The sequence below is a fragment of the Neoarius graeffei genome, chromosome 3 (genome assembly GCF_027579695.1).
Source record: "Neoarius graeffei isolate fNeoGra1 chromosome 3, fNeoGra1.pri, whole genome shotgun sequence".
NCBI lineage: Eukaryota > Metazoa > Chordata > Actinopteri > Siluriformes > Ariidae > Neoarius > Neoarius graeffei.
Window position 1 is genome coordinate 10322335 of NC_083571.1, and position 19095 is coordinate 10341429.

Consider the following 19095-nt stretch of genomic DNA (forward strand, 5'->3'; position numbering starts at 1 on the left):
AATAATATTTGGCTTGACTGAGCTAGTGTTGGCGTTCGCGAACACTACACCGGCTGGAAGGTAATTAGACTCCCATGCTAACAGCACCGAGTCACGGGTAAGCCAGTGTTGGCCTTTGAGAATGCTCATATAAAGAGGTGTCTATGTATAATAATAATAATAATAATAATAATAATAATAATAATAGGCTTTTTTCGTGGTATATCAGATATATTCCATTCAGCTACTCGTCTTTGACTCGTCCAAGATCATGCTAGCTGAATGGAATATATCTGAAATACCATTCAAAGCCAGTCAATATTATTTAGACCATCACTATGCAAACAAGAGCTCCCAGAATTGATTTCACTGTTCAAATATGACTTGCCCTATAACGTCGACAAAACTTTAAGGCAAAATAAAGCTGAACACCGACTGTACCCCAGGCCTCATCACCAAACATCAGCACCCGATCACATTAATGCTCTTGTGGCTGAATATCACAAATCCCAACAAAATCTAGTGGAAAGCCTTCCCAGAAGCGTGGGGGCTGTTGTAGCAGTAAAGAGGGGACAGGCCCGTGGTATTTGGAACAGGATGTTCAGTGATCAGACCTAACAAACTGATGATCACTTGTTTCACAGGAAAACAGACATGCGTTTTTGCTCAAAGAACAGAAAGGCAGTGGGTGAATCTCGAAAACAGTGGTGAAGTCACTCTTGGCCGGCTGTTTCAGACATAGGTAATTAACGTAAGAGAGGCACACACTCGTGTATGTGTGTGTATATATAGACACACTCCTGTATACACAGTAAACACACGCAGTCAGGCAGAACAGTAAATGGCACCAGTGGTCATGCAGATCAGTAAAAGAGTCATGTGTGGACCGTGAGGAGAGAAAGCATTTCCTGTTACCAATTCCCCACTGTGGCAGTTTCCTTCCTCCAAAGGAAACTTCTTCCTTTCTCTCGCTCTCCCACACACACACACACAGAATATTCATGAATGTGTCTGTATATATAAAATGTACAGCCAAGCTGTGTGTGTGAATTCCCTAGGGTGTGTTCAGTCACCTTTACCTCCACATAGTCCTCAGGCACCAAGCCGACCTCGCCCCTGCTGTTCTGCGCTTCGATCCATCCTCCACCTATGTTCTGAGAAAAACAAGGAAAAATGCAGAGAGTTACAGTCATGACACAGCAGTCACGTATACAACCATCAGGTTTAAAAAGCGATGAGAGGTACAGCAATGACACTACAGTCACGTATACAGCCGTCAGGTTTATAAAGCGCCGAGAGGTACAGCAATGACACTACAGTCACGTATACAGCCATCAGGTTTATAAAGCGACGAGAGGTACAGCAATGACACTACAGTCACGTATACAGCCGTCAGGTTTATAAAGCGCCGAGAGTTACAGCAATGACACCAGTCACGTATACAGCTGTCAGGTTTATAAAGCAACGACAGTTACAGCGATGACACTACAGTCACGTATACAGCCGTCAGGTTTATAAAGCGCCGAGAGTTACAGCAATGACACTACAGTCACGCATACAGCCATCAGGTCTATAAAGTGCAGAGTTACAGCAATGACACTACAGTCACGTATACAGCCGTCAGGTTTATAAAGCGCCGAGAGTTACAGCAATGACACCAGTCACGTATACAGCCGTCAGGTTTATAAAGCGCCGAGAGTTACAGCAATGACACTACAGTCACGTATACAGCCGTCAGGTTTATAAAGCGCCGAGAGTTACAGCAATGACACTACAGTCACGTATACGGCCGTCAGGTTTATAAAGTGCAGAGTTACAGCAATGACACTACAGTCACGCATACAGCCGTCAGGTTTATAAAGCGCCGAGAGTTACAGCAATGACACTACAGTCACGTATACAGCCGTCAGGTTTATAAAGCGATGAGAGTTACAGCAATGACACTACAGTCACGCATACAGCCGTCAGGTTTATAAAGTGCAGAGTTACAGCAATGACACTACAGTCACGTATACAGCCGTCAGGTTTATAAAGCGCCGAGAGTTACAGCAATGACACTACAGTCACATATACGGCTGTCAGGTTTATAAAGCGCCAAGAGGTACAGCAATGACACTACAGTCACGTATACAGCTGTCAGGTTTATAAAGCGCCAAGAGGTACAGCAATGACACTACAGTCACGTATACAGCCGTCAGGTTTATAAAGCGCCGAGAGTTACAGCAATGACACTACAGTCACGCATACAGCCGTCAGGTTTATAAAGTGCAGAGTTACAGCAATGACACTACAGTCACGTATACAGCCGTCAGGTTTATAAAGCGCCGAGAGTTACAGCAATGACACTACAGTCACGTATACGGCCGTCAGGTTTATAAAGTGCAGAGTTACAGCAATGACACTACAGTCACGTATACAGCCGTCAGGTTTATAAAGCGCCGAGAGTTACAGCAATGACACTACAGTCACGTATACAGCCGTCAGGTTTATAAAGCGATGAGAGTTACAGCAATGACACTACAGTCACGCATACAGCCGTCAGGTTTATAAAGCGCCGAGAGTTACAGCAATGACACTACAGTCACGTATACGGCCGTCAGGTTTATAAAGTGCAGAGTTACAGCAATGACACTACAGTCACGTATACAGCCGTCAGGTTTATAAAGCGATGAGAGTTACAGCAATGACACTACAGTCACGTATACAGCCGTCAGGTTTATAAAGCGCCGAGAGTTACAGCAATGACACTACAGTCACGTATACGGCTGTCAGGTTTATAAAGCGCCAAGAGGTACAGCAATGACACTACAGTCACGTATACGGCTGTCAGGTTTATAAAGCGCCAAGAGGTACAGCAATGACACTACAGTCACGCATACAGCCGTCAGGTTTATAAAGTGCCGAGAGGTACAGCAATGACACTACAGTCACGTATACAGCCGTCAGGTTTATAAAGCGCCGAGAGTTACAGCAATGACACTACAGTCACGTATACGGCTGTCAGGTTTATAAAGCGCCAAGAGGTACAGCAATGACACTACAGTCACGTATACGGCTGTCAGGTTTATAAAGCGCCAAGAGGTACAGCAATGACACTACAGTCACGCATACAGCCGTCAGGTTTATAAAGTGCCGAGAGGTACAGCGATGACACTAGTCACGTATACAGCCGTCAGGTTTATAAAGCGCTGAGAGGTACAGCGATGACACTACAATCACGTATACAGCCGTCAGGTTTATAAAGCGAAGAGAGTTACAGCAATGACACTACAGTCACGTATACAGCCGTCAGGTTTATAAAGCGCCGAGAGTTACAGCAATGACACCAGTCACGTATACAGCCGTCAGGTTTATAAAGCGCCGAGAGTTACAGCAATGACACTACAGTCACGTATACAGCCGTCAGGTTTATAAAGCGCCGAGAGTTACAGCAATGACACCAGTCACGTATACAGCCGTCAGGTTTATAAAGCGCCGAGAGTTACAGCAATGACACTACAGTCACGTATACAGCCGTCAGGTTTATAAAGCGCCGAGAGTTACAGCAATGACACTACAGTCACGCATACAGCCGTCAGGTTTATAAAGTGCAGAGTTACAGCAATGACACTACAGTCACGTATACAGCCGTCAGGTTTATAAAGCGCCGAGAGTTACAGCAATGACACTACAGTCACGTATACGGCCGTCAGGTTTATAAAGTGCAGAGTTACAGCAATGACACTACAGTCACGTATACAGCCGTCAGGTTTATAAAGCGCCGAGAGTTACAGCAATGACACTACAGTCACGTATACAGCCGTCAGGTTTATAAAGCGATGAGAGTTACAGCAATGACACTACAGTCACGCATACAGCCGTCAGGTTTATAAAGTGCAGAGTTACAGCAATGACACTACAGTCACGTATACAGCCGTCAGGTTTATAAAGCGCCGAGAGTTACAGCAATGACACTACAGTCACGTATACGGCTGTCAGGTTTATAAAGCGCCAAGAGGTACAGCAATGACACTACAGTCACGTATACGGCTGTCAGGTTTATAAAGCGCCAAGAGGTACAGCAATGACACTACAGTCACGTATACAGCCGTCAGGTTTATAAAGCGCCGAGAGTTACAGCAATGACACTACAGTCACGCATACAGCCGTCAGGTTTATAAAGTGCAGAGTTACAGCAATGACACTACAGTCACGTATACAGCCGTCAGGTTTATAAAGCGCCGAGAGTTACAGCAATGACACTACAGTCACGTATACGGCCGTCAGGTTTATAAAGTGCAGAGTTACAGCAATGACACTACAGTCACGTATACAGCCGTCAGGTTTATAAAGCGCCGAGAGTTACAGCAATGACACTACAGTCACGTATACAGCCGTCAGGTTTATAAAGCGATGAGAGTTACAGCAATGACACTACAGTCACGCATACAGCCGTCAGGTTTATAAAGTGCAGAGTTACAGCAATGACACTACAGTCACGTATACAGCCGTCAGGTTTATAAAGCGCCGAGAGTTACAGCAATGACACTACAGTCACGTATACGGCTGTCAGGTTTATAAAGCGCCAAGAGGTACAGCAATGACACTACAGTCACGTATACAGCCGTCAGGTTTATAAAGCGATGAGAGTTACAGCAATGACACTACAGTCACGCATACAGCCGTCAGGTTTATAAAGTGCAGAGTTACAGCAATGACACTACAGTCACGTATACAGCCGTCAGGTTTATAAAGCGCCGAGAGTTACAGCAATGACACTACAGTCACGTATACGGCTGTCAGGTTTATAAAGCGCCAAGAGGTACAGCAATGACACTACAGTCACGTATACGGCTGTCAGGTTTATAAAGCGCCAAGAGGTACAGCAATGACACTACAGTCACGCATACAGCCGTCAGGTTTATAAAGTGCCGAGAGGTACAGCAATGACACTACAGTCACGTATACAGCCGTCAGGTTTATAAAGCGCCGAGAGTTACAGCAATGACACTACAGTCACGTATACGGCTGTCAGGTTTATAAAGCGCCAAGAGGTACAGCAATGACACTACAGTCACGTATACGGCTGTCAGGTTTATAAAGCGCCAAGAGGTACAGCAATGACACTACAGTCACGCATACAGCCGTCAGGTTTATAAAGTGCCGAGAGGTACAGCAATGACACTAGTCACGTATACAGCCGTCAGGTTTATAAAGCGCTGAGAGGTACAGCGATGACACTACAATCACGTATACAGCCGTCAGGTTTATAAAGCGAAGAGAGTTACAGCAATGACACTACAGTCACGTATACAGCCGTCAGGTTTATAAAGCGCCGAGAGTTACAGCAATGACACCAGTCACGTATACAGCCGTCAGGTTTATAAAGCGCCGAGAGTTACAGCAATGACACTACAGTCACGCATACAGCCGTCAGGTTTATAAAGTGCAGAGTTACAGCAATGACACTACAGTCACGTATACAGCCGTCAGGTTTATAAAGCGCCGAGAGTTACAGCAATGACACTACAGTCACGTATACGGCTGTCAGGTTTATAAAGCGCCAAGAGGTACAGCAATGACACTACAGTCACGTATACGGCTGTCAGGTTTATAAAGCGCCAAGAGGTACAGCAATGACACTACAGTCACGCATACAGCCGTCAGGTTTATAAAGTGCCGAGAGGTACAGCAATGACACTACAATCACGTATACAGCCGTCAGGTTTATAAAGCGAAGAGAGTTACAGCAATGACACTACAGTCACGTATACAGCCGTCAGGTTTATAAAGCGCCGAGAGGTACAGCAATGACACTAGTCATGTATACAGCCGTCAGGTTTATAAAGCGCCGAGAGGTACAGCGATGACACTACAGTCACGTATACAGCCGTCAGGTTTATAAAGTGCCGAGAGGTACAGCAATGACACTAGTCACGTATACAGCCGTCAGGTTTATAAAGCGCTGAGAGGTACAGCGATGACACTACAATCACGTATACAGCCGTCAGGTTTATAAAGCGAAGAGAGTTACAGCAATGACACTACAGTCACGTATACAGCCGTCAGGTTTATAAAGCGCCGAGAGGTACAGCAATGACACTACAGTCACGTATACAGCCGTCAGGTTTATAAAGCGCCGAGAGGTACAGCAATGACACTAGTCATGTATACAGCCGTCAGGTTTATAAAGCGCCGAGAGGTACAGCGATGACACTAGTCATGTATACAGCAGTCAGGTTTATAAAGCGCCGAGAGTTACAGCAATGACACTACAGTCACGTATACAGCCGTCAGGTTTATAAAGCGATGAGAGTTACAGCAATGACACTACAGGTGGTGTTTACATTAGACCGTATCAGCGGATCATCAGATTAACGTTTTTAAAACGATTCGCGTGCACACAGCAATGCCAATACACGGATACGCTCGGCTCCGCAGGCATCCTGCGCTCCAAATCATTCCGCCCTGAACAGCGAGTGCCCTCTGGAGGGTGCGCACTCCGGCCCTGCGCAGCTCACAGAGCGCGCGAGTGAAGCACACGAGCAGTGATTCGGGACAAATAGCAGGAAGTGAAAGTCCGCGCCGTTTTTCAGCAGTCGCGTCACATGACCAACGTGGCATGACCAACGCCAGCGAATCAGGAAGGTGGATGTCACAGTGACGTTGTCCAATGACAATGTCAGCTAGAGCTCAGCACAGCGTATCCTCGTTCCTCAATGTTTACACAGCACCGGATCAGATACGTAATGGGTTGAATACGTGGGCCCTGGCGGATTCAAGTTGTTCCGCCTGTGGAGTCGTTTCCCGGCGTTTTAATGTGAACGGACAGTGCATCCGCGACGAAAACGAGACGGATACGGTCTAATGTAAACACCACCACAGTCACGTACACAGCCATCAGGTTTATAAAGCGCCGAGAGTTACAGCAATGACACTACAGTCACGTATACAGCCGTCAGGTTTATAAAGCGCCGAGAGTTACAGCAATGACACTACAGTCACGTATACAGCCGTCAGGTTTATAAAGCGATGAGAGGTACAGCAATGACACTACAGTCACGTATACAGCCGTCAGGTTTATAAAGCAACGACAGTTACAGCAATGACACTACAGTCACGTATACAGCCGTCAGGTTTATAAAGCAACGACAGTTACAGCAATGACACTACAGTCACGTATACAGCCGTCAGGTTTATAAAGCGATGAGAGGTACAGCAATGACACTACAGTCACGTATACAGCCGTCAGGTTTATAAAGCGAAGAGAGTTACAGCAATGACACTACAGTCACGTATACAGCCATCAGGTTTATAAAGCGAAGAGTTACAGCAATGACACTACAGTCACGTATACAGCCATCAGGTTTATAAAGCGAAGAGAGTTACAGCAATGACACTACAGTCACGTATACAGCCGTCAGGTTTATAAAGCGATGAGAGTTACAGCAATGACACTACAGTCACGTATACAGCCGTCAGGTTTATAAAGCGATGAGAGTTACAGCAATGACACTACAGTCACGTATACAGCCGTCAGGTTTATAAAGCGCCGAGAGGTACAGCAATGACACTACAGTCACGTATACAGCCGTCAGGTTTATAAAGCGCCGAGAGTTACAGCAATGACACTACAGTCACGCATACAGCCGTCAGGTTTATAAAGCGATGAGAGTTACAGCGATGACACTACAGTCACGTATACAGCCGTCAGGTTTATAAAGCAACGACAGTTACAGCAATGACACTACAGTCACGCATACAGCCGTCAGGTTTATAAAGCGATGAGAGTTACAGCGATGACACTACAGTCACGTATACAGCCGTCAGGTTTATAAAGCGATGAGAGGTACAGCAATGACACCAGTCACGTATACAGCCGTCAGGTTTATAAAGCAACGACAGTTACAGCAATGACACTACAGTCACGTATACAGCCGTCAGGTTTATAAAGCGATGAGAGGTACAGCAATGACACTACAGTCACGTATACAGCCGTCAGGTTTATAAAGCGAAGAGAGTTACAGCAATGACACTACAGTCACGTATACAGCCATCAGGTTTATAAAGCGAAGAGAGTTACAGCAATGACACTACAGTCACGTATACAGCCGTCAGGTTTATAAAGCGAAGAGAGTTACAGCAATGACACTACAGTCACGCATACAGCCATCAGGTTTATAAAGCGCATAGTTACAGCAATGACACTACAGTCACGTATACAGCCGTCAGGTTTATAAAGCGCCGAGAGTTACAGCAATGACACTACAGTCACGTATACAGCCGTCAGGTTTATAAAGCGATGAGAAGTACAGCAATGACACTACAGTCACGTATACAGCCGTCAGGTTTATAAAGCGATGAGAATTACAGCAATGACACCACAGTAACATACATTTGTACTGGACAAGTGTTTCTCTCACACACACACACACACACACACACACACACACACACACACACACAAATATGCAAAGAGCAAGCACAGACATGCACAAACATGCGCACACACATGCACACACCAGGCATTCACATGTGCACAAACATGTATGTACAAGCACATGCACACATGAACACACACACACCATATACAAGGACAGGTTGATGTCACGCACTCAGTATTTACCTGGTTGGTGATTGTGATGGTCTCGCCCTCTCTCACCGACAGCTCGTTGTTGCCCGGCTCTGCTGTAAAATCGTATAAAACCTGTGCCTGTACGAGCAGACAAAGAACAACATGAGCATATGCACACACAGATCACCTCCTCTTCCCTAACAACATAATCGTCTCTGTTTGCAAAGACGTCATTCCGGAAGTTAAAAACTGGCTCGTCTCGTTCTACAAACCAGGTGTCGCTCATCACTCAGATAAAAACAGCTGCTTTTGGCTTCTTTTGCTTGTCTTGTAAGTGCCTTGAAGAAAACCGCATTCCCGTTACCTGGATGGTATTTACCTTCGGCTCCGATCAGAACAGAGATACAAAGGAAGATCACTTCTGTCTTATACCAAATCACTATGGAATTTTTGCATCCGATTGCTCAGAAGGTGTTGATTAATTTCCTATCACAGCAGCAGCTCTGACAATCGTGCAGCTGCAAGCCACAGCTTTATATTAATGCGCTTGTTCGAATACATTAACGTTTCTATAGTAACAGCTCAATCACAGGGATTAATATGTTGATAATATACGCTCCACATAAACATTGCGTAATTCTTGATATGGTTTTCGGAGGAGAAGCATGTGCTTTAATTGTTAAATGAATATTAGACATGATAAACGTAATAAATCAGTAAACTTTAATTTCAGGCAAACTGGGATGTCTTTTGGACTCAGAGACTTCCTGTTTTCTGGACAGTTCCAGCACTGTGTGTGAGAAACACAAATGTGTGTATGAATTAATCAGCTAATGATTTACAATTTTTAAAAGCAATGACGCGAATAACTACAGAGGAATCATTATTCAGACACACACACACGGCAGTGTAAGCTGTAGGAACAGTGTGAAGGGTTCCTCTATGTAGGAGCAACAAGAAAGTCTGTGTGTGTAGCTTGATTTACATACGATCAACTTTATTGCTCTCTTTGTATTAATCTATCAGCTTTCTTTCAGGTGAAGTTCAAGTAATTTACTGTCATTTTAATATTTTGACTTCCCACCCCCCTTTTTTCACATTTTTTTTTTAAAAACAAGTTCTCATTATTTTTAGTGCAGTACAGGGATCAAAATCATGAAACAAAGTCAAAGGACAAGCAAAAGTGCTAGTGACAAATGCACTTTTGAATTCACTAGACACTGAACCAGAGAACAAAAACAATTTTTCAAAAAAAAAAAAAAAAAAAAAAAACTTTTCATCTACAATTGTGAACTGAAGCCATTTCCATGTTCCTTAATATCTCAAACATACAGGTGGAGCCAGGCGGCACGGTGGTGTAGTGGTTAGCGCTGTCGCCTCACAGCAAGAAGGTCCGGGTTCGAGCCCCGTGGCCGGCGAGGGCCTTTCTGTGTGGAGTTTACATGTTCTCCCCGTGTCTGCGTGGGTTTCCTCCGGATGCTCCGGTTTCCCCCACAGTCCAAAGACATGCAGGTTAGGTTAACTGGTGACTCTAAATTGACCGTAGGTGTGAATGGTTGTCTGTGTCTATGTGTCAGCCCTGTGATGACCTGGCGACTTGTCCAGGGTGTACCCCGCCTTTCGCCCGTAGTCAGCTGGGATAGGCTCCAGCTTGCCTGCTACCCTGTAGAACAGGATAAAGCGGCTATAGATAATGAGATGAGATGAGATACAGGCGGAGCCGTTTGCTCAGGAGGATATTCAAGTTATGCTCTTAATAATCAACACAAAGAGAGTATAACGTACTTTATGTAAAGAATAAAACACTTCTGGATGTGCCGTTTTAGGGAAATAATCAGTGGTGGTAGTGGTGTAGTAAACTGGAGTTACTGTTCCAACCCAAAGTTGATTATATTCCTGTAGGGTCATTCCATACCAAATCAACCAAACTCCAGAAATCTCTCATGTCCACTGGTCTCCGATTTCTTTCCCACATTTTGCCAATAAATGTTCCTTTACTCACCAAACTCACAAATCTGAAGAAGTTCAAGCCCTTTCTGTCAAATAGTTTCTGCGCTACAGCCATTTTTCGGAGGTGGGTTGGGGGCCACAAAATGGCGGCCATGAAATTTGATACCATGTTATCTCATCTCATTATCTGTAGCCGCTTTATCCTGTTCTACAGGGTCGCAGGCAAGCTGGAGCCTATCCCAGCTGACTACGGGCGAAAGGCGGGGTACACCCTGGACAAGTCGCCAGGTCATCACAGGGCTGACACATAGACACAGACAACCATTCACACTCACATTCACACCTACGCTCAATTTAGAGTCACCAGTTAACCTAACCTGCATGTCTTTGGACTGTGGGGGAAACCGGAGCACCTGGAGGAAACCCACGCGGACACGGGGAGAACATGCAAACTCCGCACAGAAAGGCCCTCGCCGGCCACGGGGCTCGAACCCGGACCTTCTTGCTGTGAGGCGACAGCGCTAACCACTACACCACCGTGCCGCCCATACCATGTTATATTGAATTAAATAATAAATCCAAAATCCTGAACTTTTCTATGGCTCTAGAAATATCTAAAAATATCTCAAATACATTACATCACACACTACCAGTCAGAAGTTTGTACACCCCTCCTCATTCATAGGGTTTTTCTGCATTTTCTATTATACAGAAAAAAACCAAAGACATCTATACTTAAACAAAACGATAAAATAACGGACTACATATGGAATTATGTGGTAAACAAAAAGGCGGCGTTAAAACCCAAAATGTTTCATATTTTAGACTCTTCAAAGTAGCCAGTGTTTACCTTGATGACGCTTTGCACACTCTCGCCGTTATCTTAACCAGCTTCATGAGGTAGTCGCCTGGAATGCTTTTCAATTAACAGGTGTGTCTCACCAAAAGGTAATTAGTGGACGAGTTTATTGCCTTCTTAATGCGCCTGAGATCAAAACAGTAAATAATAATACAAAATAGTAAAATAGCCCTATTCCACAACTGTAGTAACCCATACATATAATATCAAGAACCGCTCAACTAAGTGAAGAGAAACGACATCCATCATTACTTTAAGACATGAAGTGACTTTTAATTAATAAAAATAAAGAAAAAGCACTGAATTAGAAGGCGTGTCCAAACTTTTGACTGGTACTGTATATAGAGGGGTCATTCCATGTCAATTCACACAAATGCCCAAAACCTCCCCAGTGACACCTCTTCAATTTGCCTTATTTTTATTTTCTTAGTGCCTTATGATGTCAAATGAAAGAATCCAAAATTTTAGCTTCCTAGCTCGAACGTTTGAGTTATGGCCCTTCAAAGTTTGGGTGCCACACCCACATTTGGGGTCCGGGAATTGCGCACTTAATTTGCAAGCATTTTTGGAGGCCCATATTTTTTGTTCTAAGGGGGATATAGACCTCTAAATTGCTATATCTATGTATTCTGGCCCTGTCTATCAGCTTCTGCACCTAAAAATAGCACAGGTGTACTAACTTTATAGATATTAACCCCTTAAAAGTGGATTTTTTAATGACAATTTTTTTTGACATTTTGGGGGTCCATATCTTGGAAAGTTTTTATGTTGATGGGGTTTCAACGGATTTATCATCATATTTGGGAACTCTACTGTGTACTTAGAGAGTTTCAGGGCACTCAGAGCTTTGGTGGGGGTACAGGAGGGCCCCAAATATGGCTTCGGGACAAAATTACCGTTTGGTACGCCCTACTTCAGGCCATTAGTTGGCCATGTGGGCACACGATGACTGGAATGAACCTTTAACCCTATCAACAGACACCTTTTATCAAACTTTTAAGCCAATAAAAACTTTGATTATCCAACTCCTTCAAGATAAACTAAGCATTTGTATATGGTACTATTTTTGCATATTTTCTGAAAAATCCTAAGTCCGGAAAGTAGGTCAACTGTTGTTTTGACTGCCTATTCATGTTTAAGGTAGTAAAAGCACACCCATATAGTGATTTTAATCTATGGGAAGATTATTTATACCCAATACCCCATTAGTTATATTGACAATTACAAGGGATAAACCCTTTCCCGGCTGTTTCACGATGCTGTTTTTTTTTTTACATTTGACACCTTTCCCTGTATCCAACCAAACTCTGACCACTATACACTTAATAGTTAAATGCATCTTTCAAACAGGAAAGGGAAAGATGCAAACAAGGGGATGATCCCAAGAAAAACATCCTGGTTGCTTTACTACATTTGTTCTGACATCCGATCTGGAAGTTAAACCTAGACTCATCAGGTTTTTTTTTTTTCAAGAAAAGGGGAAGGGGCCCCTAGCCATTCATGTGGGGAAAATTAGCATATCAATTAGTAAAAAGGGGAAATATATATATATATATATATATTTCCCCTTTTTACTAATTGATATGCTAATTTTGGGTGGCACGGTGGTGTAGTGGTTAGCGCTGTCGCCTCACAGCAAGAAGGTCCGGGTTCGAGCCCCGTGGCTGGCGAGGGCCTTTCTGTGTGGAGTTTGTATGTTCTCCCCGTGTCCGCGTGGGTTTCCTCCGGGTGCTCCGGTTTCCCCCACAGTCCAAAGACATGCAGCTTAGGTTAAATGGTGACTCTAAATTGACCGTAGGTGTGAATGTGAGTGTGAATGGTTGTCTGTGTCTATGTGTCAGCCCTGTGATGACCTGGCGACTTGTCCAGGGTGTACCCCGCCTTTTGCCCGTAGTCAGCTGGGATAGGCTCCAGCTTGCCTGCGACCCTGTAGAAGGATAAAGTGGCTAGAGATAATGAGATGAGATGAGAACCTGATGAGTCTAGGTTTAACTTCCAGATCGGATGTCAGAACAAATGTAGTAAAGCAACCAGGATGTTTTTCTTGGGATCATCCCCTTGTTTGCATCTTTCCCTTTCCTGTTTGAAAGATGCATTTAACTATTAAGTGTATAGTGGTCAGAGTTTGGTTGGATACAGGGAAAGGTGTCAAATGTAAAAAAAAAAACAGCATCGTGAAACAGCCGGGAAAGGGTTTATCCCTTGTAATTGTCAATATAACTAATGGGGTATTGGGTATAAATAATCTTCCCATAGATTAAAATCACTATATGGGTGTGCTTTTACTACCTTAAACATGAATAGGCAGTCAAAACAACAGTTGACCTACTTTCCGGACTTAGGATTTTTCAGAAAATATGCAAAAATAGTACCATATACAAATGCTTAGTTTATCTTGAAGGAGTTGGATAATCAAAGTTTTTATTGGCTTAAAAGTTTGATAAAAGGTGTCTGTTGATAGGGTTAAAGGTTCATTCCAGTCATCGTGTGCCCACATGGCCAACTAATGGCCTGAAGTAGGGCGTACCAAACGGTAATTTTGTCCCGAAGCCATATTTGGGGCCCTCCTGTACCCCCACCAAAGCTCTGAGTGCCCTGAAACTCTAAGTACACAGTAGAGTTCCCAAATATGATGATAAATCAGTTTAAACCCTATCACCACAAAAACTTTCCAAGATATGGACCCCTGAAATGTAAAAAAAAAATTGTCATTAAAAAAATCCACTTTTAAGGGGTTAATATCTCTAAAGTTATTAAAAGTTAGTAAACTTGTGCTATTTTTAGGTGCAGAATCTGATAGACAGGGCCAGAATACATAGATATAGCAATTTACAGGTCTATATCCCTCTTAGAACAAAAAATATGGGCCTCCAAAAATGCTTGCAAATTAAGTGTACAATTCCTGGACCCCAAAAGTGGGCGTGGCACCCAAACTTTGAAGGGCCAAAATTCAAAAACTGTTCCAGCTAGGAAGCTAAAATTTTGGATTCTTTCTTTTGACATCATAAGGCACTAAGAAAATAAGTATCAGGCAAATTGAAGAGGTGTCACTGGGGAGGGTGTGTGAATTGACATGGAATGACCCAGAGGATATTACAATATTACATGGCTGAGCGAAGATATGAAGTTTATCTTCGAGTGGTGAACATATTCACAAGTGAGTGAAGTGAACGTTTAGTTATTGTTCCAAACTGCTGACACAAGAGATTCTTTCCTCACCATGAAAAATAAATAAATAAATAAATAAATAAGCATATCAACAATTACACTTTTTACCTCTGGCAACTTTGTTGAAGGAGGTTATGTTTTCACCGCCGTCTGTTTGTCTTTTCCCAACACAAGTCAAAAAGTAGCAAACGGATTTGGAGGAAAGGTGGGTCATGGGCCAAGGAACAACTGTTTACATTTTGATGCAAATCTGGATGTGTATGTGGATCCAGAATCCAGATATGTACGCGGAACCAGGATTTTTTTTTTTTTTTAGTTTTCCCAACATGGACGTAACTCAAAAAGTAGTGAATGGATTTGGATGAAATTTGGAGGAAAGGTGGGCCATGGAACAACTGTTTAAATTTGGATGCAAATCTGGATATGTATCTGGATCCAGAATCCAGATATGTACATGGAACCAGGATTTTTTTTGGCTTTTCCCAACATACACGTAACTCAAAAAGTTGTGAATGGATTTGGATGAAATTTGGAGGAAAGGTGAGCCATGGGCCAAGGAACAGATGTTTAAATTTTGATGCAAATCTGAATATGTATGTGGATCCAGAATCCAGATATGTAGTGGAACCAGGATTTTTTTTTTTTTTTTTTTTGGGGGGGGGCCTTTTCCCAACATAACTCAAAAAGTTGTGAATGGATTCGGATGAAATTTGGAGGAAAGCTGGGCCATGAGCCAAGGAACAACTGTTTACATTTTAATTCAAATGCAGATATGTATGTGGAGCCATGATTTTTTTTCCCCTAACGTTATTCTAAAACCTGTGAACGGATTTGGATGAAATTTGAAGGAAAGGTGGGCCATGGCCCAAGGAACAATTAATCACATTTTGATGCAAATCTCAATATGTGGCTTGGTACAGGTATTTACTCATGCCTTTCTAGTTCAATCTGTTTATTTTCTGCATTAGTTAATGTTCAACAACTGCCATAAACCTTCTAGTCATATCATTCTGGTATAAACACGAGACTACTTTGAATATCAAAGCTATGAGAAGACTAAAAATGATGTTATGGTGATTTTTTTTTTTTTGTTGCAATGAAGCATATTTTCCTTGTGCGAGTATGAGGTTTTCTTTCGTATGTTAATTTGAACATTTCACAGCCATGTAGTAATCTGTGAAGCACTGAGGATTATTCAAACATTAATTTTTATAGCTTTCCTCAGGAGTTTACACTGACAGGAATCTTTCAGATATGTAAAGTAGGTCAAAGACTGATGACTAGTCAGGGGAAAAAAAAAAACCCAGCCAATTAAAAGGCACTGGGGCTTGGAATAAACATCACAGAATAGACAGCATAATATGAAAACAACTCGGGAGGGAATAAATGTGAAATTGCTTATAAGGTTTGGTTACTGCTACCAAACTCTAGACTAGCTAGTTTTGATTTAGCGAGTTAGCTAACCAACTGGAGCACTTCTGAAACCTCACAAATAACTGATATGTTTAGGTTTAACACGCACAATGTTTAAAACAAAAGCAAACCGATATGTTTAGGTCATCTAATAGTGATAAAAACAGTGAGTAGTGATGTTTTATAAGTCTGGTGCTAGACAGTATAACTAACACCACAGCGCTATGCTAATCACATACACTACAGATCCCATCATGCCTTGCGCGACGTCATGACCTGCACTGGAAGAGGCGTGAAATGTCACAAGACTCTCCTAACGATACCATGTTTACAGCAAAACGTTTCAAATACATAAACATTTTTTAAACCATCAAAAGTCATCATTTGACCTCTGTACCATGTCAGAACACTGAGCGCGCCGGGACCGCGGCAGATTAAACCGGGGGACTACGGTAATCAAACCCCACACAGCGGAATGCTGCGCGCGCTGCCACAAAACCCAGTCGCCGTTTGTTTGTTTGTTTGTTGTTTAAAGTAAGCTGAAATAAAAACACACGACTTTAAAACCCCGCACTAAATAAACAAATAACTAAAAAGCTCACCTTTGTTGCCATTACGACGCGAGTAAACCTGTCATTAGAGAAGTTGTTGTTGTTGAGTTTGTTCACGCAGACATTACTGCCGCACAACTACAGTCTGAACAACCAGTTTCCTTCTGCAGCGCGGAGTCATACACACACACAGCACATTCACTCACTCACACACAGAGCAACACAGCACATTCACTCACTCACACAGCGGGAATCACACAACACCGTCCGGCCTGAGGACCGCAGCTCAGTGCCTCAACCTCTCTTTCTCATCCGCTGATCAACTTCTGAGCTTAAGCAAAACCGGAAACTGAAGTTGCGCCCCGCACTGTACACTAACTAACTAACTTGACCGACAGTGTACATGCACTACCTAAACACTAACCAACTCCCTCCTTTGACCTGTCCACACTGTACAAACACTAAATAAACAAATAACTAAACACTAACTAACTTATTATTCTGACACACTTAACTAACTAACTAACTAACTAACTTGACCGACAGTGTACATGCACTATCTAAACACTAACCAACTCCCTCCTTTGACCTGTCCACACTGTACAAACACTAAATAAACAAATAACTAAACACTAACTAACTTATTATTCTGACACACTTAACTAACTAACTAACTAACTAACTTGACCGACAGTGTACATGCACTATCTAAACACTAACCAACTCCCTCCTTTGACCTGTCCACACTGTACAAACACTAAATAAACAAATAACTAAACACTAACTAACTTATTATTCTGACACACTTAACTAACTAACTAACTAACTAACTTGACCTACAGTGTACATGCACTATCTAAACACTAACCAACTCCCTCCTTTGACCTGTCCACACTGTACAAACACTAAATAAACAAAAATAACTAAACACAAACTAACATTATTCTGACACACAACTAACTAACTAACTAACTAACTAACTTGACCGACAGTGTACATGCACTATCTAAACACTAACCAACTCCCTCCTTTGACCTGTCCACACTGTACAAACACTAAATAAACAAATAACTAAACACTAACTAACTTATTATTCTGACACACTTAACTAACTAACTAACTAACTAACTTGACCGACAGTGTACATGCACTATCTAAACACTAACCAACTCCCTCCTTTGACCTGTCCACACTGTACAAACACTAAATAAACAAATAACTAAACACTAACTAACTTATTATTCTGACACACTTAACTAACTAACTAACTAACTAACTTGACCTACAGTGTACATGCACTATCTAAACACTAACCAACTCCCTCCTTTGACCTGTCCACACTGTACAAACACTAAATAAACAAAAATAACTAAACACAAACTAACATTATTCTGACACACAACTAACTAACTAACTAACTAACTAACTTGACCGACAGTGTACATGCACTATCTAAACACTAACCAACTCCCTCCTTTGACCTGTCCACACTGTACAAACACTAAATAAACAAATAACTAAACACAAACTGACTTATTACTCTGACACACAACTAACTAACTAACTAACTAACTAACTAACTAACTAACTAACTAACTAACTGACAGTGTACATGCACTATCTAAACACTAACCAACTCCCTTCTTTGACCTGTCCACACTGTACAAACATGAAATAAACAAATAACTAAACACAAACTAACTTATTATTCTGACACACTTAACTAACTAACTAACTTGACCTACAGTGTACATGCACTATCAAAACACTAACCAACTCCCTCCTTTGACCTGTCCACACTGTACAAACACTAAATAAACAAAAATAACTAAACACAAACTAACTTATTACTCTGACACACACTTAACTAACTAACTAACTTGACCGACAGTGTACATGCACTATCAGAACACTAACCGACTCCCTTCTTTGACCTGTCCACACTGTACAAACACTAAATAAACAAATAACTAAACACTAACATATTACTCAGACACACTTAACTAATTAATTCAGTCACTCACTCACTCACCTTACTTCACTCACTCACCTTACTAACTTTTCTGACTGGCACACACTGTATTCAGAATCAGAACCAGAATCAAGTTTATTTCCAAGTATGTTCTCACATACAAGGAATTTGCTTTGGTGCTTGAACAGTTAAGATAGAAGAATTTAGCAAAAGGCAAAAGTAGCTATATAGTCTATGCAGAAAAAAAAAGAATCTGAAATATACAAGTTTCAAAGTGGACATATTTAAGGGGTATGTGCATCAGTTATTGGAGTCCAAGCTGTACAGTATGTCCCAGAATGTGCAAAAATAGGTCACGTGATGAAGATCCATCCATCCGTTATCCATAAACGTTTATCCTGTGCAGGGTCGCAGGCAAGCTGGAGCCTATCCCAGCTGACTATGGGTGAGAGGTGGGGTACACCCTGGGCAAATCACCAGATCATCACAGGGCTGATACACAGAGACAAACAACCATTCATACTCATGGTCAATTTAGAGCCACCAATTAGCCTAACCTGCATGTCTTTGGGGCAGCAAATTGGTGTAGTGGTTAGCACTGTCGCCTCACAGCAAGAAGGTCCTGGGTTCGAGCCCAGTGGCCGAGGGG

At 42.5% G+C, this 19095-nt stretch overlaps 1 protein-coding gene across 5 annotated transcripts in view; it reads right to left on the reverse strand.

The window, feature by feature from the left end:
• The window catches only part of snx9b (sorting nexin 9b), a 90805-nt gene extending 73993 nt beyond the window's left edge, over positions 1–16812 (reverse strand). For 3 of the 5 annotated variants that reach the window (XR_009654285.1, XM_060916379.1, XM_060916377.1), the window contains exons 1-3: positions 16526–16812; positions 8585–8671; positions 1053–1133 (exon numbers count right to left, since the gene is read on the reverse strand). Coding sequence is in view for 4 of the 5 variants with exons in the window: in XM_060916379.1 (XP_060772362.1) it covers positions 1053–1133; positions 8585–8671; positions 16526–16537 (180 nt within the window). In the remaining variant the exon portion in view is untranslated. The remainder of the gene's footprint in view (positions 1–1052; positions 1134–8584; positions 8672–16525) is intronic. The other 2 variants (XM_060916381.1, XM_060916378.1) reach the window with 1 other exon arrangement.
• Between the last annotated feature and the right edge of the window lie 2283 nt (positions 16813–19095).